We start from the raw sequence: 26,396 nt of genomic DNA on the forward strand, positions 1-26,396 counted from the left end.
TGAAGAGGAACCAGCCCCCCCCCCTCCTTCCCCACAGTGTGAAGCAAGCCTCCATTTCCTCCCCACTGCAGGCTGTGAAACAGGGTGGTTTGAAGAGATCTTGAGACACAGAGAGCAGATCAAGTCTGGAATCAGAGTTATAAACCCAGTCTAGATCTGTAGTTGTGTTATCGCTGTGCTCTGAGCCTGTCATCGGTGTGCTGTACTGAATCTGTGCAGTCTGCCAGTCGGTCAGCGTGGGTGTCCAAGCCCCTGACCTGTGCGAAGAGCGATGCCTGCTCCCGGGAGTGTCCGAAGGGGTCGATGTGCCAGGCCACGCGGGGGCGCCCGCACTCGCCGAACGTGTCGTTGAGGAAGCGCAGTCCGAGGCTCATCTGGTCGATGATGGCGCTGTAGTGCGTCGTGGCCTCGTCGTTCATGCTCCAGCCGCCGTTGATGAACTCCAGACGCCCTGCGGGGGAGAGGGGAGGTCGAAACACGCGCTCTACCTGCTGCAGAAAGAGAGGCCAGTGGAAAACTACACCCCCAACCCCAGAGCCCCAGAGCCTCAGCCCCAGAGTCAGCATCCCCTCCCCAGCCCCAGAGCCCCGGTACCCTGGTTGACGAGCTGCTGGACGGCGCTCCTCATGTCTTCGCTCTGCTGTTGCCACCAGCGTGAGAAGAAGGCGATCTCCACGTAGATGAATCGCTTAGTTGGGTCTGACAGCAGCTGCCGGACCACAGAGTCCAGGATGTACTGCACTCCAGCGTGCTGGATCTCATTGCGGGCTGCAAACACACACACACACACAGTGAGACACAGAGAGGGAGAGAGACACAGACACACACACACACACACACACACACACACAGACACAAGAGAGAGGGAGAGAGACACAGACACAGTGAGCCACAGAGAGAGGGAGAGAGACACAGACACACACACACACACACACAGACACAGAGAGGGAGAGAGAGACACACAGACACACACACACAGACACAGAGAGGGAGAGAGACACAGACACACACACAGACACAGAGAGAGGGAGAGAGACACACACAGACACAGTGAGACACAGAGAGAGGGAGAAAGATACACAGACACAGTGACACAGTGAGAGGAAGAGAGACACAGATACACACACAGACACAGAGAGGGAGAGAGAGACACAGACACACACACAGACACAGAGAGAGGGAGAGAGACACACACAGACACAGTCAGACACAGAGAGAGGGAGAAAGATACACAGACACAGTGACACAGTGAGAGGAAGAGAGACACAGACACAGACACAGACACAGAGAGAGGGAGAGACAGAGAGACACAGAGAGACACAGAGACAGAACGTTGACAGTGAGAGTCTGTCAGACACACACACAGACACAGTGACTCACTGAGGTGGGAGTGCAGAGACACTCTCTCTGACACAGAGACTCTCTCCCCCCCTTCTCTTTCTCTCTCTCTCTCTCTCTTTTCACACACAGACACAGAGAGAGAGACACACACAGACACAGTGAGACACAGAGAGAGGAAGAGAGACACAGACACACACACACACACACAGACACAGAGAGAGAGAGGAGAGAGACACAGACACACACACACAGACACAGAGAGAGGGAGAGAGACACACACACACAGACAGACACAGAGAGAGGGAGAGAGACACACAGACACAGTGAGACACAGTGAGAGGAAGAGAGACACAGACACAGACACAGACACAGAGAGAGGGAGAGAGACACAGACACAGTGACACAGTGAGAGGAAGAGAGACACAGACACAGGGAGAGAGACACACACAGACACAGTGAGACACAGAGAGAGGAAGAGAGACACAGACACACAGACACACACACAGACACAGAGAGGGAGAGAGAGACACAGACACACACACAGACACAGAGAGGGAGAGAGAGACACAGACACACACACACAGACACAGAGAGGGAGAGAGACACAGACACAGTCAGACAGACACACACACCAGCCAATAATGTCTCATTATAAAAAATAATAATGATAAAACATCTTTTCATTCTTAATCCAATCATGACAAAACAACACTGATTGGAACTGCTTTACAAATAGAGCAGATTATAACAAATCTACAAAAACAAGCAAGCTTACACTCCAGAGAGGAGCGACTCTACAGCAAGCTTACACTCCAGAGAGGAGCGACTCTACAGCAAGCTTACACTCCAGAGAGGAGCGACTCTACAGCAAGCTTACACTCCAGAGAGGAGCGACTCTACAGCAAGCTTACACTCCAGAGAGGAGCGACTCTACAGCAAGCTTACACTCCAGAGAGGAGCGACTCTACAGCAAGCTTACACTCCAGAGAGGAGCGACTCTACAGCAAGCTTACACTCCAGAGAGGAGCGACTCTACAGCAAGCTTACACTCCAGAGAGGAGCGACTCTACAGCAAGCTTACACTCCAGAGAGGAGCGACTCTACAGCAAGCTTACACTCCAGAGAGGAGCGACTCTACAGCAAGCTTACACAACAGTTTCACCATGCAATCCAATCTAATCTAATCTAATCTAATGCCCTGCAATGCAATGCGATATATTTCTCATTCTTACCTCCATAGTAGTACTGGTCTACGGTTTTCAGCCAGCCCACGTCATCGTGAGTGTGCGGCACCAGGTGCACGTTCAGCGCGCCCGCTTTGGTTTCGTGACAAGCCTAAACAACAACAACAACAACAACAATAATAACAACAATAATAATAATAACAACAGCAGCAGCAGCAATAATTGTACAGGGATCAGTGTTTTTCTCCCGGTGCAGAGCTGTGGCAGGATGAAGGCCAGTCTAAAGCTCTTTAATTTGTAGTAAATTAGTCTCCGGGCAGGCTGAGCGCGGCGCTGCGTTTGTCGAGCTGAATTCCTCGCATGTTTGTAAAGCAGAAGCTGCCAAGCAGAGCAGCAGAGCCGCTTCATTCACACACACGCAGCGACCAGCGCGGCCAGCCGGCTCCTCCTTACCTCGTACCCGCAGGAGGGGCGCCTGGTCTGCCGTGACCCGCTCGGAAGCGTGAGGCTCCCGGCGCAGAGAGACAGAAACACCGCGGCTCTCAGGACAGCGGCCGCCATCTCCTGAAACAACAAGTCATGTGACAGCACGGGACTCCCGGCCTCACGTGACGCTCGCTTTAAACCGGAGCCGCGTGATCGCGTGGTTGCCATGGCGCCCTCAGCGTCAGCCGGGCGTGTTTAGAGCTGCGCTGCCCTCTAGTGGACTCAGCCGGTACTGCACAGGGCAGCGCTCTATACAGCAACGCTACAGCGCCGCGAATTACAATTACAGGAACCACGATGTTTGGGATTTATAATGAGTTATAGCAGGCTGTGTAGGGCGTCTCGTATTTTTATTTTCAGAGCGACTTTCGGTCTGAGTTTAGTTTCGGTCGCTCAGCTTTCACGGGCAGTTTGTCTTCCTGAACTAAAACCGTTTACAGTGAAACAGCGACGCGACCTTCAAACACAACAAGTGACATGAAATCACGGGAACACCATGTGCATCGCTCCCCCGAGAGAGAGAGGGAGAGGGAGAGAGGGAGAGGGAGAGAGAGAGAGAGAGAGAGAGAGAGAGAGAGAGAGAGAGAGAGAGAGAGAGAGAGGGAGGGAGAGGGAGAGATGGGGGGGGTTAAGGCTGTGTGAGGAATGGTTTAATATCAGCTAGAATAGCCACAGTGTGTACAGGAGGGATCACGCCTAGATGTGTTTTATTAAACTCCCAGTGAGAGTCTTATTTCCATCCCTGCAATGCAAACACCGACACACACACACACACACTGCCCCCCTCTAGTGGATGTGGTCAGTACTGTAATTAAGCTCACTGCCCCCTCTAGTGGATGTGGTCAGTACTGTAATTAAGCTCACTGCCCCCTCTAGTGGATGCGGTCAGTACTGTAATTAAGCTCACTGCCCCCTCTAGTGGATGCGGTCAGTACTGTAATTAAGCTCAATGCCCCCTCTAGTGGATGCAGTCAGTACTGTAATTAAGCTCAATGCTCCCCTCTAGTGGATGCGGTCAGTACTGTAATTAAGCTCAATGCCCCCTCTAGTGGATGCGGTCAGTACTGTAATTAAGCTCACTGCCCCCTCTAGTGGATGCGGTCAGTACTGTAATTAAGCTCACTGCCCCCTCTAGTGGATGCGGTCAGTACTGTAATTAAGCTCAATGCCCCCTCTAGTGGATGCGGTCAGTACTGTAATTAAGCTCAATGCCCCCTCTAGTGGATGCGGTCAGTACTGTAATTAAGCTCACTGCCCCCTCTAGTGGATGCGGTCAGTACTGTAATTAAGCTCACTGCCCCCTCTAGTGGATGCGGTCAGTACTGTAATTAAGCTCATTGCTCCCCTCTAGTGGATGCGGTCAGTACTGTAATTAAGCTCAATGCCCCCTCTAGTGGATGCGGTCAGTACTGTAATTAAGCTCATTGCTCCCCTCTAGTGGATGCGGTCAGTACTGTAATTAAGCTCACTGCCCCCTCTAGTGGATGCGGTCAGTACTGTAATTAAGCTCAATGCCCCCTCTAGTGGATGCGGTCAGTACTGTAATTAAGCTCAATGCTCCCCTCTAGTGGATGCGGTCAGTACTGTAATTAAGCTCACTGCCCCCTCTAGTGGATGCGGTCAGTACTGTAATTAAGCTCATTGCTCCCCTCTAGTGGATGCGGTCAGTACTGTAATTAAGCTCACTGCCCCCTCTAGTGGATGCGGTCAGTACTGTAATTAAGCTCAATGCCCCCTCTAGTGGATGCGGTCAGTACTGTAATTAAGCTCAATGCCCCCTCTAGTGGATGCGGTCAGTACTGTAATTAAGCTCAATGCCCCCTCTCTAGTGGATGCGGTCAGTACTGTAATTAAGCTCAATGCTCCCCTCTAGTGGATGCGGTCAGTACTGTAATTAAGCTCAATGCCCCCTCTAGTGGATGCGGTCAGTACTGTAATTAAGCTCAATGCCCCCTCTAGTGGATGCGGTCAGTACTGTAATTAAGCTCAATGCCCCCTCTAGTGGATGCGGTCAGTACTGTAATTAAGCTCAATGCCCCCTCTAGTGGATGCGGTCAGTACTGTAATTAAGCTCAATGCCCCCTCTAGTGGATGCGGTCAGTACTGTAATTAAGCTCAATGCCCCCTCTAGTGGATGCGGTCAGTACTGTAATTAAGCTCAATGCCCCCTCTAGTGGATGTAGTCAGTACTCTAATTAAGCTCAATGCCCCCTCTAGTGGATGCAGTCAGTACTGTAATTAAGCTCAATGCCCCCTCTAGTGGATGCGGTCAGTACTGTAATTAAGCTCAATGCCCCCTCTAGTGGATGCTGTAATTAAGTCAGTACTCAGTAATTAAGCTCAATGCCCCCTCTAGTGGATGTGGTCAGTACTGTAATTAAGCTCAATGCCCCCTCTAGTGGATGCGGTCAGTACTGTAATTAAGCTCAATGCCCCCTCTAGTGGATGCAGTCAGTACTGTAATTAAGCTCAATGCCCCCTCTAGTGGATGCTCAGTACTGTAATTAAGCTCAATGCCCCCTCTAGTGGATGCGGTCAGTACTGTAATTAAGCTCATTGCCCCCTCTAGTGGATGCGGTCAGTACTGTAATTAAGCTCATTGCCCCCTCTAGTGGATGCGGTCAGTACTGTAATTAAGCTCACTGCCCCCTCTAGTGGATGCGGTCAGTACTGTAATTAAGCTCAATGCCCCCTCTAGTGGATGCGGTCAGTACTGTAATTAAGCTCAATGCCCCCTCTAGTGGATGCGGTCAGTACTGTAATTAAGCTCAATGCCCCCTCTAGTGGATGCGGTCAGTACTGTAATTAAGCTCAATGCCCCCTCTAGTGGATGCGGTCAGTACTGTAATTAAGCTCAATGCCCCCTCTAGTGGATGCGGTCAGTACTGTAATTAAGCTCACTGCCCCCTCTAGTGGATGCGGTCAGTACTGTAATTAAGCTCAATGCCCCCTCTAGTGGATGCGGTCAGTACTGTAATTAAGCTCAATGCCCCCTCTAGTGGATGTGGTCAGTACTCTAATTAAGCTCAATGCCCCCTCTAGTGGATGCGGTCAGTACTGTAATTAAGCTCAATGCCCCCTCTAGTGGATGTAGTCAGTACTCTAATTAAGCTCAATGCCCCCTCTAGTGGATGCGGTCAGTACTGTAATTAAGCTCAATGCCCCCTCTAGTGGATGCGGTCAGTACTGTAATTAAGCTCAATGCCCCCTCTAGTGGATGTAGTCAGTACTCTAATTAAGCTCAATGCCCCCTCTTAGTGGATGCGGTCAGTACTGTAATTAAGCTCACTGCCCCCTCTAGTGGATGCGGTCAGTACTGTAATTAAGCTCAATGCCCCCTCTAGTGGATGCGGTCAGTACTGTAATTAAGCTCATTGCCCCCTCTAGTGGATGCGGTCAGTACTGTAATTAAGCTCACTGCCCCCTCTAGTGGATGCGGTCAGTACTGTAATTAAGCTCAATGCCCCCTCTAGTGGATGCGGTCAGTACTGTAATTAAGCTCAATGCCCCCTCTAGTGGATGCGGTCAGTACTGTAATTAAGCTCAATGCCCCCTCTAGTGGATGCAGTCAGTACTGTAATTAAGCTCAATGCCCCCTCTAGTGGATGCGGTCAGTACTGTAATTAAGCTCAATGCCCCCTCTAGTGGATGCAGTCAGTACTGTAATTAAGCTCAATGCCCCCTCTAGTGGATGCGGTCAGTACTGTAATTAAGCTCAATGCCCCCTCTAGTGGATGCGGTCAGTACTGTAATTAAGCTCAATGCCCCCTCTAGTGGATGCGGTCAGTACTGTAATTAAGCTCACTGCCCCCTCTAGTGGATGCGGTCAGTACTGTAATTAAGCTCAATGCCCCCTCTTAGTGGATGCGGTCAGTACTGTAATTAAGCTCATTGCTCCCCTCTAGTGGATGCGGTCAGTACTGTAATTAAGCTCAATGCCCCCTCTAGTGGATGCGGTCAGTACTGTAATTAAGCTCACTGCCCCCTCTAGTGGATGCGGTCAGTACTGTAATTAAGCTCAATGCCCCCTCTAGTGGATGCGGTCAGTACTGTAATTAAGCTCAATGCCCCCTCTTAGTGGATGCGGTCAGTACTGTAATTAAGCTCATTGCTCCCCTCTAGTGGATGCGGTCAGTACTGTAATTAAGCTCACTGCCCCCTCTAGTGGATGCGGTCAGTACTGTAATTAAGCTCACTGCCCCCTCTAGTGGATGCGGTCAGTACTGTAATTAAGCTCACTGCCCCCTCTAGTGGATGCGGTCAGTACTGTAATTAAGCTCAATGCCCTCTCTTAGTGGATGCAGTCAGTATCTCTTCAAAATGACGCTGCGGCAGCGGTGAGGTGGCAAACAGGACTGAGCCTGTAGATTTATTACAGTGGTGCTCCTTCAAAGCACATGAAAATAAACAAACGACACAAACCAACAAAATCACGGTGAACTCTGAAATGCAGCCCTTATAGCCCTGTCTGTTGCTTTCTCTCATCTCAGGGCTCTGGTTTGCTTGATGTTGGTGTGTGTGTGTGTGTCAGTGCCTCTCCTCTCTCTCTCTCTCTCCTCTCAGGACTCTGGTTTGCTTGATGTTGGTGTGTGTGTCAGTGTCTCTCTCTCCTCTCAGGGCTCTGGTTTGCTTGATGTTGGTGTGTGTGTGTGTGTGTGTGTGTCAGTGCCTCTCCTCTCTCTCTCTCTCCTCTCAGGGCTCTGGTTTGCTTGATGTTGGTGTGTGTGTCAGTGTCTCTCTCTCCTCTCAGGGCTCTGGTTTGCTTGATGTTGGTGTGTGTGTCAGTGTCTCTCTCTCCTCTCAGGGCTCTGGTTTGCTTGATGTTGGTGTGTGTGTCAGTGTCTCTCTCTCCTCTCAGGGCTCTGGTTTGCTTGATGTTGGGTGTGTGTGTGTGTGTGTCAGTGCCTCTCCTCTCTCTCCTCTCAGGGCTCTGATTTGCTTGATGTTTGTGTGTGTGTGTGTGTGTGTGTGTGTCAGTGCCTCTCTCCTCTCTCTCTCTCCTCTCAGGGCTCTGGTTTGCTTGATGTTGGTGTCTCTTTCTGCACCAGCTCTGGCTCGTCCTCTCCTGCGTGCGGCGGGTGCACTAGCACCTTGTCGATGATCCCAAAATCCTGTGCTTCCACGGAGCTCAGGTAGCGATCCCGCTCCATCACCCCCTCTGGAAACATTGAGAAATGGGACATTTCAACATGAAACTCGACTCTACTGCATATATATATATATATATATATATATATATATATATATATATATATATATATATATATATATTATCTCAATCTGAAAATTCCAAGTGATGTGAATCTTTTGTGTAAACCGTTCTGTTTGAGCCGTTGCTTGGTCTCGAGAGCACTGCACCACAGCGCTTACAACCTCTCCTGTGTGCTCTGGCCACCATTACAGCGAACGCTTCGATGGGGAGCGAGATTGCTGCTCCTGACACTGAGTGGTTCCTAACTCAAACCCTAATATTTGGGGTGTGTGTGTGTGTGTAGTAGGGGTGTGTGTGTGTGTGTGTTGGAATTCAGAACTGAATCTCAATCTCAGTGTTTAAATTCTCTCAGATGGCCTGTCTTTCTGCTGGAAGCAGATTGTAAGTCGAAATCAGGAAGGGGAGCCTCCTCTCCAGAGACTGGTTTAGAAAACCCTGGGGTACACCCCGCACTCGCCTATGATCTCGAGGGGCTGCTTCGTGTGCTTGGCGTAGATCGCATTGATCTGTTTCTTCAGCTTGAGGATCTCCTCTGCCTGGATTGCAATGTCAGTGGCCTGGCCCTGCAGTACCAGAAACACACACCAGAGGGGCACAGAGAGAAAACAAGGCAGTCAATCAGTCAGCGGACATCCATCATAAAAAAAACCCAGCAGGATTTAGAAATATAAAACTAGGGATGGAAATAAGACTCCTGCTGCAGAGCAGTCAAACCCATGCCAGGTTTTACTCCCAGCCATAGTGTGTACAGGTAACAAACTCATAGTAAAACCAGGAATGGCTCAAACTGCTATGCAACGGGAGTCTTACTGCCATCCCTGTAAAGACAGCCAAGTTAAACAAGACTGAGTGAAGACTCCTCCCCCGTGCCCCTCGTACCCTGGCACCGCCCGAGGGCTGGTGAATCATGATCCTGGCGTTGGGCAGCGAGTGCCTCATGCCTGGAGAGCCGGCAGCGAGGAGCAGGGAACCCATGCTGGCCGCCTGGCCGACGCACCACGTAGAGATCGGGTTCAAGATGTACTGCATCGTGTCATAGATGCCCAGCCCTGCCGTCACCACGCCCCCTGTAGGAGGGAGAAGAGAATGACTCCTGGTGCAAACAACTAAATCATCATAATATTAATACAAGAAAATTATAATAAACATGTAGTAATACCGTACAGAAATAATAATACAAAATAAAATTACAGTCAGTATTAAAAATACCATGACTCAAATACAAGCACTAGAGGTCTCAGCAGGGCTGTAGATGTTCATGTGGATGGGTTTGTGTTCAGATCTCAAGGAGCAGGTTTATAAAGGAAAATAAGTCTCACCAGGGCTGTTGATGTACATGTGGATGGGTTTCTTATTGCTCTCCGACTGCAGGAAGAGAAGCTGAGCAATCACCAGACTGGCAACGTGATCATCGATCTGCGACACAGACACACAGGCAGCGTTACTGTACTGAGCTCAATGAAGTGTATGACTGCCCTGAGCCTCTCTCTCATACTCACCGGTCCCATCACACAGATGATCCTCTCTCTCAGCAAGCGTGAGTAGATATCGTACGCACGCTCCCCGCGACCCTGACAGACACGACAAAGAGGAGATCCCACACTCAGAGAAAGCACTGCGGTGCCCAATCATCTCAAACTGACACCAGAACAGACTTTTCCAATGCTCCCTGGTCACTATGAAGAGCTGTGCTGAGAGGCGAGGAGTGGGTTTGGGGCAATCGCTGTGTTCAGTCTCTCAAAGAATGAGGGGCTGGGGTGGGGGAGGGGGAGATAGCTGGGGTCTGGGGATGATAGCAGGGTCTGAGGCTGGGTGCTGAGGGCTGGGGGCTGGGTGCTGGGGATGGTAGCAGGGTCTGGGGGCTGGGTGCTGGGGATGGTAGCAGGGTCTGGGGGCTGGGGGCTGGGTGCTGGGGATGGTAGCAGGGTCTGGAGGCTGGGGGCTGGGGATGGTAGCAGGGTCTGGGGGCTGGGTGCTGGGGATGGTAGCAGGGTCTTGGGGCTGGGGGCTGGGTGCTGGGGATGGTAGCAGGGTCTGGGGCTGGGTGCTGGGGATGGTAGCAGGGTCTGGGGGCTGGGGGCTTGGTGCTGGGGATGGTAGCAGGGTCTGGGGGCTGGGTGCTGGGCAGTGACTTTGAGGGGCAGGGGGTGTCTGAATTGAAGTCATGTGGATTCCTCCCACCCCCACCCCCATTACAGCCCCTGGTTGTTATTTTGTTGTTTTCTTGGTGTTCCCGAGTCCTTACCGTCTGCTCGATGACGATGGGAACCATCCGGCTGCAGGAGGGGTGGGTGTCGTGGATCAGCCTGCAGCCATGCAGCACAGCGCTGCCCCCACGCAGCCACGCTCTCTGAGAAGAGGAGGGAGAGACAGGAGTCAGCTGAAATCTGTCAATAACATTTCAAAAAAACAACACCTACCCCGAGATGCTTTGTAACTGTGCCCCAGTTTGCTCTGTCCGGTTTGTTTAGATTCCCAGAGGGTAGTCTCAGATGCACAGGCCCCTCCCTTAAAACCACCGCAGTGCTCGGTGAGTCCGGAACTGGCACGGGCCTGCTACGTGCAGCAGAAGGTGGTTATTGTTATTACAATCGTTTGCAAGGTTTTGCTTTTGCGATTCTCTATGCGGCGCTGGTGTTTCTCAACTCCCGGTCATACTCGTTCCAGCTCCGGACACCGCCTGGCAGATGCTCGCTGGGTTACAGAGCATTACATAAGGAGGCCGTCTGTCTGTCTGTCTGTCTGCCTGTCTGTATACACAGTTAACACAGGGCACAGCGACGTTCATTTCAACAGATGCAATGCCGTTTCGACACCACGCCGCTGCCGAGTGGAGTAACAGTAAACGTTGCATTTATTTTGAGGGGATAACTCGTGTCCCAAACTAGCAGTCGTCCTGTCTCGGCTCAAATTGTATAACAACGTGCTACTGAAACACGGCTCCCTGCACAGCGCGCTTTGCACGCAGCGCTGTGTGTATCTGGGCGGGTTTGCACGCAGCGCTGTGTGTATCTGGGTCAGTGAAAATGTTTGTGTTTTATTCCAGGCTGCTGCAAGCACACAGTCACACAGCGCGTTACACTTGAAGCAGAACTAGCACGAGTGTAAAGTTATAAAGCTGCACTAAACTCACTGCACGCAGCACCATCACGCAACCCTTCAGTAGCTTCAATCTTCACCTCTGCGCAACCCCGCGTCACCGCCGGAACTGGAATGGGGAGGACTCGCTGAAGCCAGACCCAAGAAAGCCTAGAAAACTACAAATCCCAGAATGCAACTCCGCGATCCAAGTCTTCCTGTCTCTCTTGTTTTAACGAGATCGCTGCTCCCGTGTGCAACAGTAACGCGACAAGCGCCACTGTTATGATTACATTAGCAACTGGAGGACAACAACGACAAACCCTTAGTTTGTCAAGCCCCCCCCCCCCCCCCCCCCCCCCAAACACTAGAAAATAACGTTGAAAAAAACAACGATCGTGCCCATTTTAAACAGACTGAAACGCGTAATAATCTCGGTTTGTTAAACTACAGACAGGCTGTGAGGTCATGGCTGGGTTATAAAATTAATCCTGGGATCGCTGTATCGTCATAGCTGTAAGAAGTTGTCCAGCTGGAAAGTTGCAGGGCGTGTTCTTCCCCGAGAGGGTGAGAAAGTTTCAGTTTTGCTGGTCGTCATGTCCGTTAATAATAGCGGCAGCAGCCTTGTCCTCATGCAGAAAGTCGTGAAGCAGCTCCGGGTAGAAGCCGCGGCGCGAAGGATTAAGGTAAGAACAGAAAAAAAATAACCAAGCAAAGAAAAGCCGAGCAATCGAGTCATTTAAACAGAGAGGCCGGACTGGGAGCTCCCCGGGATGGGTGTGTCTGTCGAGCCGGGCAGAGCGCTCACTGATCGGCTTGTCACGAAACCATTTCAAACGCATCGCGGCCGCGGATGGTCGTTTCCACTGATGAACTCGCTTCGTTATTAAAGAATAATTCTTGCCCATGTCAGCTGCTGTTAGTTCTGTTTGAAAAGCGTCTTGTGAGTTCTAGCAGTGTTTTCGGAGACGGAAATAAGACTCCTCTTGCGCAGCAGTTTCACCCGTTCCAGGTTTTACTACGAGCTTGATCAGCCACAGTGTGTATAGGAAACAAGCCCAGGCGTGTTGAACTCCTAGTAAAAGCAGGCGTGGATCACACTGCAGTGCTCCGAGATCCTTGTATTTGCATCTCTGGTTCTTCATTTTTCTTTTTTTCCTTTTTGTTTTACCTGCTCAGGTATCCCAGGCGGCGACGGAGCTGCAGAATTTCTGCCTCCAGAATGCCCACAAAGACCCTCTGCTGATGGGGGTCCCCTCCAGCGAGAACCCCTTCCGCCCCCCCAAGTCCTGTTCCGTGCTGTGAGGTGAGGCTGAGTGACACAGCTCCCAGAGCCAGGCTTCGACAGTGCCGCCTCGCTCCCAGAGCCAGGCTTCGACAGTGCCGCCTCGCTCCCAGAGCCAGGCTTCGACAGTGCCGCCTCGCTCCCAGAGCCAGGCTACCACAGTGCCGCCTCGCTCCCAGAGCCAGGCTTCCACAGTGCCGCCTCGCTCCCAGAGCCAGGCTTCCACAGTGCCGCCAGGCTACCACAGTGCCGCCTCGCTCCCAGAGCCAGGCTACCATAGTGCCGCCTCGCTCCCAGAGCCAGGCTTCGACAGTGCCGCCTCGCTCCCAGAGCCGGGCTACCACAGTGCCGCCTCGCTCCCAGAGCCGGGCTTCGACAGTGCCGCCTCGCTCCCAGAGCCGGGCTTCGACAGTGCCGCCTCGCTCCCAGAGCCAGGCTACCACAGTGCCGCCTCGCTCCCAGAGCCAGGCTACCACAGTGCCGCCTCGCTCCCAGAACCGGGCTTCGACAGCGCCGCCTCGCTCCACAAGCCCACGTTGCCAGGTCAGAGCAGCCGGCCATTCCTGTAAAGTGACTCTCGAGCAGGTTTCTCCAGAGCTAAGCGCTGGGAGAATGTAGCAGACAGACACAGTGAGTCACAGCTAGAGAGCGCCCTGCAGCTGTGCTGCGGATCCCTTTCTCCTGTATCAGTCTCTTCTCAGGAGAGTTCAGAGGGAGGGTGTAGCACAGGGCACACACACGGGCAGGGGAGTGGAACCCAGGTATTCCAGTAATAGAGTCTGTGGACTAGAGGAATGTGTAGTAAACAGACAGCTGTCATTTAAGAAATGTTTATCATGCAGATGTGACTGTGCTGGCTGTAGATGGATAGGAGATGCTGTACTGCCTGTGCTTAACAAGAGATTCTTGAACTGTGTTTTATCCACTAAAATAAGAGATGAACTGTGGAAGAATACAGTGCGCAGGCATCAGTGATGCACAGAGCATGCATTGCACTGGAAATGCAAATGACATTAAAAACAGTGAAGTCCGATAGAGACCTGTTATACAAATGATGGACATTCATCACTGACACACTTCAACTGCGCTCAAAGAAATGCCTGTAGATTGTGAATAGACTGTGTGTGTGTGTGTGTGTGTGTGTGTGTGTGTGTGTCAGTGTTTGCTTTTCTCATATGACTGCTCAGTTAACTCTCTCTCTCTCTCAGATTAATCTAACAGTGAAGCAGAGAGGCTGTGTGATTCAAGACCCCAAGAATTAACATGACGACGACCAGGAACTGCATCACTCACACTCACTCATGCACACTGCACTCACACACATCGCACATTCACTCATGCACACTACACTCACACACACAAACACACACTCACTCAATCACTCGTGCACACCACACACACACACACACCTCATTCCCCACACCAGAAACCAGTGTGTACTGGGAACGCCCTCTCGGACGGCCTGGCTCCCAGTATCAAGCACAGGGACTCCTGGTGTCTGTGGAGGAGCTGCTTCCTCTGCTGCTGAATGAATATGTGGTTTGAAGGGAAAAATCTCAACATGCTGCAACAAGGAGCTTCAACAACGACCAGTGAGACAAGCGCGCCTCTAACTGAGCAGGACTGTGTGTCTGTAACCCTGAGAGGATATTCACACACGCAACACATGTAACACACGTGTGATCCGTGCCGCTGTGAAACTGGAGATTGCAGTGTTAATAAGCATTGCCCAGCTTGTGCAGACTGCAGTGTTAATAAGCATTGCCCAGCTTGTGCAGACTGCAGTGTTAATAAGCATTGCCCAGCTTGTGCAGACTGCAGTGTTAATAAGCATTGCCCAGCTTGTGCAGAGTGTTAATAAGCATTGCCCAGCTGTGCAGGCTGCAGTGTTAATAAGCATTGCCCAGCTTGTGCAGACTGCAGTGTTAATAAGCATTGCCCAGCTTGTGCAGACTGCAGTGTTAATAAGCATTGCCCAGCTTGTGCAGACTGCAGTGTTAATAAGCATTGCCCAGCTTGTGCAGACTGCAGTGTTAATAAGCATTGCCCAGCTTGTGCAGACTGCAGTGTTAATAAGCATTGCCCAGCTTGTGCAGACTGCAGTGTTAATAAGCATTGCCCAGCTTGTGCAGACTGCAGTGTTAATAAGCATTGCCCAGCTTGTGCAGACTGCAGTGTTAATAAGCATTGCCCAGCCTGTGCAGACTGCAGTGTTAATAAGCATTGCCCAGCTTGTGCAGACTGCAGTGTTAATAAGCATTGCCCAGCCTGTGGGAGACGAAACCTTGTTCAGTGTTGACCTGTTTGCTCCCTCAGAGCCAGGCTTTTCATTCAATCACTTCCTATACGAACCCCCTCAGCAACCTCACATGCTTTGCCTTTGCCCTGAGTGCGACCCCCTGGGGTCACAGGGTCACCGGAACCTGGGTGATGATTTTATTTTTAGCGATTTTGAAACACTTGTTCTATCAAACAGCTTCCTGGAATCTGACACTAATTTGCCAAAGGTGCTCCACCCATACATTATAATTATATCTATCTATATATACACAGACACACACACACACACGCGTGCGTATAATTAATGAGTCCTGTAAACATGAAGTCCAGTGCTGTGTTTAATATCTGTAACTGTGATCTATATTAATAATGAATAAACTCGTGTGTTTTGTCTCTTGCCTAACTCAGGCTACTGTCTGAATGAGTGAAGAACACTCCCACGAGCTTGAAATGAACTCCCAGGGGAAGAAAGTAACCCCCCCTGAGGAGCATGAGTGGGTCGTGTGCAATAGAGGTGTGATAATATGCATCTCTCAAAGGATACGCGTGTGGAACGACAGCAGCCTCCTCGTTCTGAAGGGGGATGCTGGTTCTGGCTGCCCTGCACACTGCGCTCTCAGCAATGCTGCTACAGTGCCCAGCTCTCTCAGGAGTCTGAACTTTGGAGCTGATCCTGGGTTAGTTTAAAGAAAGAAGGTGTTGGTATAAGAGGCAATTGCACACGCTGTGGCTGTAGGGCAGGGTGCATTCTGTTCTGCTATTATTCGTTTATTGAGCAGACACCTTTATCCAAGGTACAGTCTAGGGTGTGTGCGCCATGCATCAGCTGCAGGGTCACTTACAACATCGTCTCAATGACGTCATACACAGCGGGTCAGCGGCTGAGCCCGGATTTGAACCCCGGTGGACCTGTTGTTTTTTGGGTTTTTGCTTTTTCCACGAAACGACCACGTGGTGTCGGTAGTCAGTCAGGGTTTTTTTCCCCCATTGATCGGGAGGACCGAGCAGCAGAGAGCGTTTTACAGTGTGAAACAGGCGCCATTTCCAGTGGAGAGTCTTTTTCCAGGACGAGTCAGAGCCACGATGGCGCCAGACGTGGTGTCGGTAGTCAGTCAGGGTTTTTTTCCCCCATTGATCGGGAGGACCGAGCAGCAGAGAGCGTTTTACAGTGTGAAACAGGCGCCATTCCGGCTCCAGTGGAGAGTCTGGTTCCTTTGCGCAGGACGCGCAGTCAGAGCCACGATGGCGCACAGAGGGCTCGGTTTCGTGCCTCGCTCCTCAGTGACGCGCAGGAGAGCCCCCAAGCGCCCACAAGCCGGCGGCAGCGAGTCGCTTCGAGGTGCACCCTGGCAGGCCTGGGCAGCAGAGGGGTCGCTGTTTAGTTTTTGTTTTCTGTCCCTTTTCCCGCAGAGCCGGACGCTGCGCGGCGGTAGCGAGTCAGTATTTGCCCCGGTGCGTCGCTCAAGCTCCCCCCCCAGTAACAAGATGGCGGTGTCGGTGTTCCCCGGCGTGAGGCTCCTCTCCATCGGAGACGCGAATGGAGAAATCCAGCGGCACTCGGAGCAGCAGCCGCTGAAACTCGAGGTGAAATCCACGCAGGACGCCGCGCTGATCGCGCTCTCCAGCAGTGAGTAACACCCGGGACGGGAAGAGATTAAAACAATGTGTTCAGGTCGGTCCGGTCCACACGAAAGCAAGCCTGCAGCCTCATTAATTATGAACGGCGGGCATCGGCACGCACGCTGCTGGGCTGGCGGTCCGAGAAACGACCGAGCGCTGTGTCAATAATAATAATAATAATAATAATAATGATGATGATGATGATGATGATGATGATGATGATGATAATAATAATACCTGATATCACTTTAGCCGCTGCCCCTGTCTGCACACGCACACGCACACGCACGCGCACACGCACGCTGCAGCGCTGGGCTGGTGTAGGCGGTGGAAGTGCCCTTGCAATATGAGTATAATAATGCAGAGCTGTTCTTGCTGTGAGCGGTTCCCTCCTCACACAGGGAGTGTAAAAGGATATGAATCCGCATCGCGGTGCAGACAGTGCCGCTCCTGCAAGCGGAGCCGTGCTGGTGTGTGTGCGGGAAGAGTCGCGCTATTGACGGCATTGTTGTGGAGAGAGAGAGAGCGGTCTGGAAAAAAAAACGCGTCTTGAGGAATTCTGTGAAGTTGGGAGTTTTTAATTCAATAATAAAAAATAAAAAATAAAACTTGACATGTGTTGGATTTTTGGAATATGTATTTATTTTACATATAAACTGTCCGTCTAATCTAAAATAAAAAGTGAAAGTTGTTTTTTATTTTTTAAATCACTGTTTTGTGGTCGGGTGGTGCGCGCGCAATGCTTTGCAATATTAATATTCCTGTGATAAATTTAAGAATTGAAGATAGTTAACAGCATGTTTGGTGGATTAAGTTGTGTTTTTGACGAGCATTATTATTATTATTAGTATTATTGTTATTATTATTAGTTTTATTATTATTATTATTATTAGTATTATTATTGTTATTACAGTGGGTGCAGGGGATCCTTGTTTATGCCTCGCTGGCGCTCTCTCTGTTCTTAAGGGATTTGATGGATTTTACAAAGCTGCTGAAATGCCGAGTTGTTTTTCGTTAAGAGCTTCCTCGCTTCTGGCCGGTATAGAAACACAGTCAGGCTGCTGCCGGTTATTGTGCGCATGGATTATATAATATATTTATATATATTTCAAAGCAGTGAAAGGAGGCGCCTGTTGTTATTATGCTCGGGTTTGGAGAGAGAGAAGCGCATCGCAGGAGCGCCTCCTGCTCTCCAGCGCATAGAGCTACGGGAACAGGGTTTAAAGTTATCTGGTAGATCTGTCGTGATTGGTTTAATAATACCCCCTGGTTTATTTTGGGTTATTTCTTGTTTAAATACCCTTCACCTCGGTTCCGCTGAGCTGCCCCGTCTCGAAGGCCCAACAGTGATGATGCAGACTCGTGTTTTAAAGAGACAGTGTGTTATATTTCTCAATCTCTCTGGGCCACGCTCCTTAAACAGTGTGTATTTATATTAACGGCTGCTGTTTGGTCTCACACGCCTGTGTTTGTGGCCACGCTGTGAAGTCTGTGCTGTGCTGTACCATCACAAGCAGTGTAGCAGGACAGTGTCCTGCAGTATACTGTGGATTTACTCCCGAGCTACCTCTCCGTGCCTGTTTGATAGTTCTCTCCCTGATGCATTTAACTTGCGTGTTTAAAGCTGGAGTGGGGTCAGTGAAGAGGCCGTGTGCGCGCGCATGTGTCCCTGTCTCTGGAGAATTCTGCAGGAAAGTGGAAGTGGGGTGTGCATGTGAATGAATCAGTCTGTGCCATGCTCTACTGTTGTGGAAAATATGAGTGAATTTAAAAGTGCAATGGTGGGAAGTTAGGAGTAGTGTGTGTGCGTGTGTTACACTGTGTGTGTCAGTGTGTCCTTTAGGAAGGGGTTCCCTGTCTATCTGGAGTTTAGGAAGGCGTTCCCTGTCTATCTGGAGTTTAGGAAGGCTCTCCCTGTCTATCTGGAGTTTAGGAAGGCTCTCCCTGTCTATCTGGAGTTTAGGAAGGCTCTCCCTGTCTGTCTGGAGTTTAGGAAGGCTCTCCCTGTCTATCTGGAGTTTAGGAAGCCGTTCCCTGTCTATCTGGAGTTTAGGAAGGCGTTCCCTGTCTATCTGGAGTTTAGGAAGGCGTTCCCTGTCTATCTGGAGTTTAGGAAGGCGTTCCCTGTCTATCTGGAGTTTAGGAAGGCGTTCCCTGTCTATCTGGAGTTTAGGAAGGCGTTCCCTGTCTATCTGGAGTTTAGGAAGGCGTTCCCTGTCTATCTGGAGTTTAGGAAGGCGTTCCCTGTCTATCTGGAGTTTAGGAAGGCGTTCCCTGTCTATCTGGAGTTTAGGAAGGCTCTCCCTGTCTATCTGGAGTTTAGGAAGGGGTTCCCTGTCTATCTGGGGTTTAGGAAGGGGTTTTCTGTCCTCTATCTGGTTCACTGTGTCCTCTTCCCAGCTCTCCTCGTTTCTGGCAGGACTCTGTGCAGATTCAAGGCAAGATCCCTGTGCAGATTCAAGGCAAGCTGTGTGAGGTGACAGGGCGAGTTGCTTTGTTGTGTGTGTAATTGGTCTCATTAAAATGCAGCTGCGCGTCTCCGAGATGATGCCAGGTCTGTGTGACGGAGTTCAGCACGGAGATGCAGGAGACGCCTTCACTCTGGAGCTGGGAGCTGTGGGAGCTTGATCTGCCTCGAATTTCAAGAGAACCAAAATCAAAGTCATTGTTTGCTGGGATGGGTGCTGAACGTGTCCGTGTGTGTGTGTATCTGATACAGCACACAGCACCTGCAGTGTATCTGTTAATACAGCACCCAGCCTCTGGTTATGAATGGCACATTCACAATGTAGTGTCGTTCAGTAAGCAGGATTAAAGAGAAGGCACAGATCAGTGAAGGGGTGACCCCGCCTCTCCCGCCCCCTCCCCTCTCCCCCCTGTTCTATTGTCCTGCGGCTGGACCCCCCTTTGTGTGTAACAAAGAGCCGGGCGCTGTCTTTCTGTGGGACTCGGGGACATTAGCATGAGACAGGACAGCAGAGGAATCCCATCCCCCCCCGCTCACAGTGACCGCTGTCAACAGCAGAGCAAGTCACTGTGGATAGTGTGCAGCGCCAGCCAGTGTGATTCATATTCACAGTGTGTCTGTACTCTCAAACCCTGGCCTCTCTCTCCTCTCTGACCCCTTTCTCCTCTCTCTCTCGCAGGCGAGCAGGTCTGTGTGTTCAAGTGTTCGGTCTCGAGAGAGACAGAGTGCAGTCGGGTTGGTAAACAGTCCTTCATCATCACCCTGGGCTGCAACAGCGTCCTCCTCCAGTTCTCGTCCCCGAATGGTGAGAACCCCTGACCCCTGACCCGGCTCGGAGAGCACGGCACGCAGGTCTCTCTGATCTGCAGCCCGGTGCCTGTCCTGAGGGGCCTGTTGAATGGATCTGTTTGTTTTATGATAACAATTACTTGTCATGGTTTGAGCAGCTGAGAGATTAGAGTCTCCTCACAGTGAGTGTGGACTCTTCGGCTCATCCCACACTGTCAGAGATTCAGCCAACCAGCATGAAAACGATCAAAACCAGAACCTGTTGACGTGCATTCATGTGTTTGTTTTGTTTTTGTTGAATTGTGTGGTTTTTTTTGTTTTTTGTTTTTTTTTAGATTTCTGCTCTTTTTACAACATCCTGAAGAGCTGCCGGGGCCACAGTGAGGAGCAGTCTGTGTTCAACGAGCGCACAGAGGAGTCCTCCGCAGTGCAGTACTTCCAGGTACAGGCAGGGGGCAGGAGGGAGGGGCACAGACGCAAATGCACGCGGGTTTAAGGAACGCTGAAGCCCGTTGAGTTTGCCATGTAGACGTGTGAAATTATTGCTTTAAAAAGCTACAAAGAGTGGATTTCTTGTGCTTGTGAAGGCGCTGCCTGAGATTCCTGTTTGAAGTAACCCTCTCTTGCTCTCTCTCGCTCTCTCTCTCAGTTCTATGGCTACCTCTCTCAGCAGCAGAACATGATGCAGGACTACGTTCGGACCGGAACGTACCAGCGAGCCATCCTGCAGAACCACATAGACTTCAAGGACAAGGTACTGCTGCAGCCGCTCGGAACCACAAGCCCGCATAACCCACGGAGCGGCTGGAGCTGTCCTGTGCCAGGCTGCTGTGCAGCGCGGAGGAGAGAGACAGCATGTGTGGGCGTTGGGTTAAAAAGACTCTGATACATTGTGTCTGTCCTGAGCGCTGCAGTCGTGCGATGTGATTTGCCAGCGTGTTTTGAGTAGTTCTGGTGAAGTGTGTGTTTTGTGTTTGTTTGTATTGAATTGCTTGCTGTAATCCTGCCCCTGGTCCCCTCCCAGGTGGTGCTGGATGTCGGCTGTGGCTCGGGGATCCTGTCCTTCTTCGCCGCTCAGGCCGGCGCACGCAAGGTGTACGCGGTGGAGGCGAGCTCCATGGCACAGCATGCTGAGGTACAGCAGAGTCCTGCAGTGCAGAGCGATACTGGAAACGAGGCTTGCACTGCACCTCCTGTCTCCCTGTGTCTGTGTGTCTGTCTCTATCACTGTATCACTCTGTGACAAAGTGCCTGCCCCTGTGTCTGTTTTTCTGTTATATGTTGCGTGTGGTGTGTTAAATGTTGGTGTATAGGCATTGGTACAGGGGATATAAACAGGTCTGTATTTCACGTGTGTTTAAAAATGTATAATTGTATTTAGGCCCGGGATTGTACATCACTTCACGTGCATTTAAAGTAGTTAATATGTGAGCACGAGGTTGCACATAATTAATTCACGTGCTGGGATTCAAGTGAATAATTAATTGGTAATTGAATCCCAGCACAACAGTGTATATAGATGCACGTTTTACTCACTGGGGTTGTTGGGTGTTCGGTGATTAGGGAACGGGAGAGGGAGGAGGAGGAGGAATAGAGATGGATATCAATTGCTATTGCGTGCTGGTGGTGTTTGTTTGTGTGTCGAGCTGCTCACCGTTTGTGAAGTGTTAGTCTGTTTTTGTTTGTCTTTATTTTGGTGAATGTGCCGTGTCCTGCCTTTTGTCTGTGTAAACCTTGTATTTACAATAAACCGGCGCAAGCAAGCGCCCTCACCATTTCACTTCATCTGTTTTGTCTCGGTGTATTCTCTTCCTGGTTCTGACGTCGCCCACTCCGGCCGTCTTTGTGACACTCTCCCTCTGTCACTCTCGTCTGTGTCTCTGTATCACTCTCGTGTCTATCACTCTCATCTCTCTGTGTCTCTCGTTCTGTATCACTCTATCACTCTGTGTGTCTGTCTCTCAGCTCCTGGTGAAGAACAACAACCTGACCGATCGCATCCTGGTGATCTCTGGGAAGGTGGAGGAGGTGAATCTCCCGGAGCAGGTTGACATGATCATCTCGGAGCCCATGGGATACATGCTGTTCAACGAGAGGATGCTGGAGAGCTACCTGCACGCCAAGAAGTTCCTCAAACCCAACGGTGAGACCCCTGAACCCCAAACCCAAGCTCGAGTCACTCGGCACGCACGCACACACAATCTTATCCTGTCTGTTTGTAATGATCAGCCCCTACACTGTGTGTGTCTTGTCTGTTCTGGAGTGGTTTCTCACCCTCCTTCCCTCCCTGTCTCCAGGTAACATGTTCCCCACGATCGGCGATGTTCACCTGGCTCCCTTCACAGACGAGCAGCTCTACATGGAGCAATTCACCAAGGCCAACTTCTGGTGAGTCCCTGAGGGGCCCTGTGGGGGGCGCTGTCTGACTGCACTGTAAGAGGTGTGAGTGCTGGTTCTGAACCCCAGCCCCTCTCTCTCCCTCTGCAGGTATCAGCCCTCGTTCCACGGCGTGGATCTGTCTGCTCTGCGCGGTGCAGCTGTGGATGAGTATTTCAGGCAGCCCATCGTGGTGAGTCCAGGGTTCCAAACGCAGTGAGGCTCCATCCTTTACGAGAGCCCTGGCCAGCAGTGCCTTGATCACAGCAGCGTTCTCCCAGTTTGACAAGCCCCCTGCAGAGCATGAGATGCAGTGCCTGAAATAAACTGCACTGCAGACAGTGCTGGCTGGCGGCTGTCTTTGGTGGAAATTAGAAATCTCTTTGCTGTCTGTGCTGGGATGTAAATAAGACTCATATTGCATAGCAGCTTCACCCATTCCAGATTTTACTAGCAGCTTGATCTGCCGCAGTCTGTATCTGTAACAAGCTCAGGCGTGTTCTCCAATTGAATTCCTAGTGAAGCCAGGAGTTGATCAAAATGCTATGAAATTGGGAGTGGTATTTCCACCGTTTGTGTTACTAGACCGTGAGTTTTATTGTGTTTCTCTCTCTCTCTTCCTCTCCTCCTCTCTTTCTCCTCTCAGGACACGTTTGATATCCGCATCCTGATGGCCAAATCAGTGAAATACACAGTCAACTTCCTGGAGGCGAAAGAGGATGACCTGCACAGGTGAGCCACGAGGCGATGCTCCAGAGGCAGCGCTTGTGCAAGCAGGCTCGTGTGTCGGTGATCGGAGCCTGGGCTTGTACAGGAAAAAGTGGAAAATCTATCGGCAACACTGTTACTTTAAGACTTGAATGTGTCTTTAGCAGTGCTGCTGCCCAGCTTAACATGCTGTAGTACAAGTGTCAGAAATCTCAGCGCTGGGTCCCGGTGCAGCCCGGTGTCATTGTCAACGCTCATGTCCATCACTTGAGCCCCATCCAGGGGGTGCCGTTCTTCCACGAGCCTGGGGCCGGGGGGCGGAGATCTCACTGTGTTTTCCTCCCTCTCGTGTGTTTGCAGGATAGAGATCCCCTTCAAGTTCCACATGGTGCACTCAGGACTGGTCCACGGACTGGCCTTCTGGTTTGACGTGGCTTTCATCGGCTCAGTGTGAGTTACACCCCCGAGCGAGCGAGGGGGACCCCGATATCTGGCTGCTTCCTGATTCACTCTGCGAACGAGGAACTTGTGTGTGTGTGTCTGGCATGTCTATGTAGTGATTGGTGTTTGTTTTAGTGTCTGTGTCTGTGTGTGTGACCCGGCTCTCTGCCTCTCTGCAGGGTGACAGTGTGGCTCTCCACGGCCCCCACAGAGCCCCTCACTCACTGGTATCAGGTCCGTTGTCTGCTCCAGTCCCCCCTCTTCACAAAGGCAGGAGACACGCTGTCTGGAACAGCCCTGCTGCTCGCAAACAAGAGGTACGTGCATCTCTCCATCCCTGTATTCACTGTCTTGTGAAGTGCGAGTCAGATAGAGTAAGAGGGCTCCCTCTGTACTGTGACTGCATTATCGTACTCTCAGATCCCCAGTACGGAGCTCTCTCACCTACACTGTAGTGAAGGTGCTGTTTGCTTTGTTATGATGATATGCAGTAACACTCTGTGTGTGTGAAGTGTGTGTTTGTTTTTAATCTTGTCTCTCTCTCTCTATTTTTCTCCTCTGCAGGCAGAGCTATGACATCAGCATTGTAGCGCAGGTTGACCAGACGGGTTCCAAATCCAGCAACTTGCTGGACCTGAAGAACCCCTTTTTTAGGTGAGATAATCTCTCCTGCTAGGGGGGGGCGGGCAGTCAGGGCTGTACCATCAGGAGGGAGGGAGGGGTGGAAGGAAGGCTCTGTGAAGCGCGGTGGAGCCGAGAGGACGAATGAAACAAAGAAAACAAATAGGCACTCCTCCCCGGCCAGTGTGTGCAGGGCTGTGTGCTAACGCTGTGTGTGTGTGTGCGGGGCTGTGTGCTAACCCTGTGTGTGTGTGTGTGGGGGTGTGTGCAGGGCTGTGTGCTAACGCTGTGTGTGTGTGTGCGGGGCTGTGTGCTAACCCTGTCTGTGTGTGTGTGTGTGTGTGTGGGGCTGTGTACTAACCCTGTCTGTGTGTGTGTGTGTGTGTGTGTGTGTGTGTGTGTGGGGCTGTGTGCTAACCCTGTGTGTGTGTGTGTGTGTGCGGGGCTGTGTGCTAACCCTGTGTGTGTGTGTGTGTGTGCGGGGCTGTGTGCTAACCCTGTCTGTGTGTGCGGGGCTGTGTCTTGTTTTTATTGTTGTTGTTGTTGTTGTTGTTTCAGGTACACTGGGGCCACCCCCTCCCCCCCGCCCGGATCCCACTACACGTCCCCCTCCGAAAACATGTGGAACACAGGGGGGGGCTACGGCATGAGCCAAGGTATGGGGCCGTCTCGGGGACCCTTCAGTATATTCTATCCCCTCTCCACACTTTCACACTCCCCATTCCACACTCCACACACGGGCTACAGTGATTCCCAGTGTGATGAAGTCTAAAACCGTTCATTAAACCCTGCGTGTTTGTGTACTTGCGTGTGTGTGTGCGTGCATGTGCATGCATCCATGTGTTTGTGCGTGCGTGTGTGTATGAGTAGTTGAGGTGCTGCACCCTGGTAATCTGTTTGGTGTTCATTCTCTCTTTGCAGGGATGCCTGGAGCCTACGACCTCAGTGGTGTTATTCCCAGCGGCTCAACAGTCGGTCACAACAACCTCATCCCACTGGGTAAGCAAACCGTGTGGGTCAGAGGGTAGCTGTAGCAATCTCGAGGGGGGAATAAGACTGACCTGCATTCTCCAATCTCTAGCAGCCTCCAGTTGTCCCAGGCAAGTTCTAATTCCCTTTCCTGTTGGATGCTGTCCTGGGTGCAGGAATGTCGTTCCCTGTGTGCAGCTATTGCTGATACTGGCAGTGGCTGTTGATCTTGTTACGCTGTTCCTCCAGTGCTAATGCCAAGCATCGCAGCACCTGCTCATGATGCCAAGGGCAGCGACCCTGGCTCAGAGCTGTGGAGTGTGTCACTGATCTCTCTCTCTCGCTCGCTCTCTCTCTCTCTCTCTAGCGAACACAGGGATTGTGAATCACACACACTCCAGGATGGGGTCCATCATGAGCACAGGAATCATGCAGGGTGAGTAGAGACACCCCTTTCAAGAATGGGTTTGGGTTTTGCGAGGCAGAGTCACATGACTGGACTGCATCGCTCAGAGCCAGCGCTCCCATTGCGGTCCTGACAGGAGCGGAGACTGCGAGCACTGGTTCTTGTGACACGTCAGCCTCCCCCCCTCTCTCTCTCCTCGCAGGGAACTCCAGCGGCCAGGCGGGCCCCAGCACCAGCGGGGGCCACTATCCCATCAACAACCAGCAGTTCACCATGGGGGGCCCTGCCATCTCCATGGCCTCCCCCCTGTCCATCCCCAGCAACACCATGCATTATGGGAGCTAAGACCTCACGTCCCGTCTCCTGTCCGACCTCTCGACGCCCCTTCACCTCTGAACTGACAGCAACAGGAAACCCAAAGAGGCTGCTGCTTCCTGTCTCTGATTGGGCCCCTCTCACGCAGCGGCCAGCCCGGGCACCGCTCTGATTGGCTGTAGTCGGGGGATGTCATTGCTCTGCACGATCTCATCAGTGAGGTCATCCTCTTTGAGTTTCTAGTTGATGGTTTTTTTTTTTTTTTTTTTTTTTTATTTACTCGAGTGTCCAGCTGTGTGTAAAGAAATCACAGCCGTGTCGACGTCTCTGTCTGAAAACAGATTACAAAGTTATACAAGAAAACACAACTGCATACATGCATACATACATATATATCTATCTAATGTATGTGTATCTCTAAGAAGGGATTTCTTTATTATTATTTTTCCAGTGCAGTTAGTAATGTGAGAGTGAGCAGAACTAGTCTGGCAGTCAGGTTTGGTTTTCTTTGTTAGTTTGTAAGATAGTTGCAGCCCTTCGAAACTCGAATGTTTATTTAGTATCCACTGAAATAAATAAAGCAGTTCTGTTGAGTTTCGCCGCTCGCCTTCCTGATTTCAACACAGCCCTCCGCACGCCAACTGCATACGTGCAAAGCAATGACATCACTGCAGACGTGAACCAATCAGGACCCTGACCTTGATGCTGCCGGGCAGCGGGGCTGCTAGGAGAGGGTGTGGGAGCCCTCTCCTCCCCTCTCTGCTCTCCACACACCCATGCAAAGCCAGGACTTTACTGCATTGCAGCACCACCACTTC

General features: G+C 51.2%; 4 protein-coding genes across 5 annotated transcripts; 2 read left to right on the forward strand and 2 right to left on the reverse strand.

Annotated features, from left to right (window-relative positions):
* Positions 1-152: 152 nt before the first annotated feature.
* LOC121309178 (lysosomal alpha-mannosidase-like) lies at positions 153-3,194 on the reverse strand. Its single transcript, XM_041242095.1, has 4 exons — positions 2,979-3,194; positions 2,574-2,676; positions 595-768; positions 153-451 (listed from the first exon to the last, which is right to left on the reverse strand). Exons 1-4 carry the CDS (start codon positions 3,177-3,179, stop codon positions 168-170), a joined length of 762 nt encoding a protein of 253 aa, XP_041098029.1. The 5' UTR covers positions 3,180-3,194; the 3' UTR covers positions 153-167.
* Positions 3,195-7,939: 4,745 nt separating this feature from the next.
* LOC121309180 (caseinolytic mitochondrial matrix peptidase proteolytic subunit) lies at positions 7,940-11,463 on the reverse strand. 2 transcript variants are annotated; one of them, XM_041242097.1, is made up of 7 exons: positions 11,357-11,463; positions 10,469-10,573; positions 9,723-9,794; positions 9,543-9,639; positions 9,103-9,290; positions 8,681-8,786; positions 7,940-8,169 (listed from the first exon to the last, which is right to left on the reverse strand). In XM_041242097.1, the coding sequence occupies exons 1-7, from the start codon at positions 11,369-11,371 to the stop codon at positions 8,015-8,017; spliced, it is 738 nt and encodes a 245-aa protein (XP_041098031.1). In that variant the 5' UTR covers positions 11,372-11,463; the 3' UTR covers positions 7,940-8,014. The 2 variants fall into 2 exon arrangements, with proteins under 2 accessions (XP_041098031.1, XP_041098032.1); XM_041242098.1 differs by lacking the exon at positions 9,723-9,794.
* Positions 11,464-11,682: 219 nt separating this feature from the next.
* Positions 11,683-14,431, forward strand: LOC121309181 (guanine nucleotide-binding protein G(I)/G(S)/G(O) subunit gamma-10-like). Its single transcript, XM_041242099.1, has 3 exons — positions 11,683-11,987; positions 12,481-12,607; positions 13,795-14,431. Exons 1-2 carry the CDS (start codon positions 11,898-11,900, stop codon positions 12,604-12,606), a joined length of 216 nt encoding a protein of 71 aa, XP_041098033.1. The 5' UTR covers positions 11,683-11,897; the 3' UTR covers position 12,607; positions 13,795-14,431.
* Positions 14,432-16,093: 1,662 nt separating this feature from the next.
* On the forward strand, positions 16,094-26,257 carry carm1 (coactivator-associated arginine methyltransferase 1). The gene is made up of 16 exons (XM_041242096.1): positions 16,094-16,493; positions 19,633-19,758; positions 20,078-20,184; positions 20,392-20,496; positions 20,767-20,877; positions 21,708-21,885; positions 22,040-22,130; positions 22,230-22,311; positions 22,765-22,850; positions 23,187-23,276; positions 23,447-23,584; positions 23,832-23,921; positions 24,447-24,544; positions 24,810-24,887; positions 25,225-25,293; positions 25,466-26,257. The coding sequence occupies exons 1-16, from the start codon at positions 16,109-16,111 to the stop codon at positions 25,606-25,608; spliced, it is 1,977 nt and encodes a 658-aa protein (XP_041098030.1). The 5' UTR covers positions 16,094-16,108; the 3' UTR covers positions 25,609-26,257.
* Positions 26,258-26,396: the final 139 nt, after the last annotated feature.

Source organism: Polyodon spathula, unplaced genomic scaffold, assembly GCF_017654505.1.
Source record: "Polyodon spathula isolate WHYD16114869_AA unplaced genomic scaffold, ASM1765450v1 scaffolds_920, whole genome shotgun sequence".
Lineage (NCBI taxonomy): Eukaryota > Metazoa > Chordata > Actinopteri > Acipenseriformes > Polyodontidae > Polyodon > Polyodon spathula.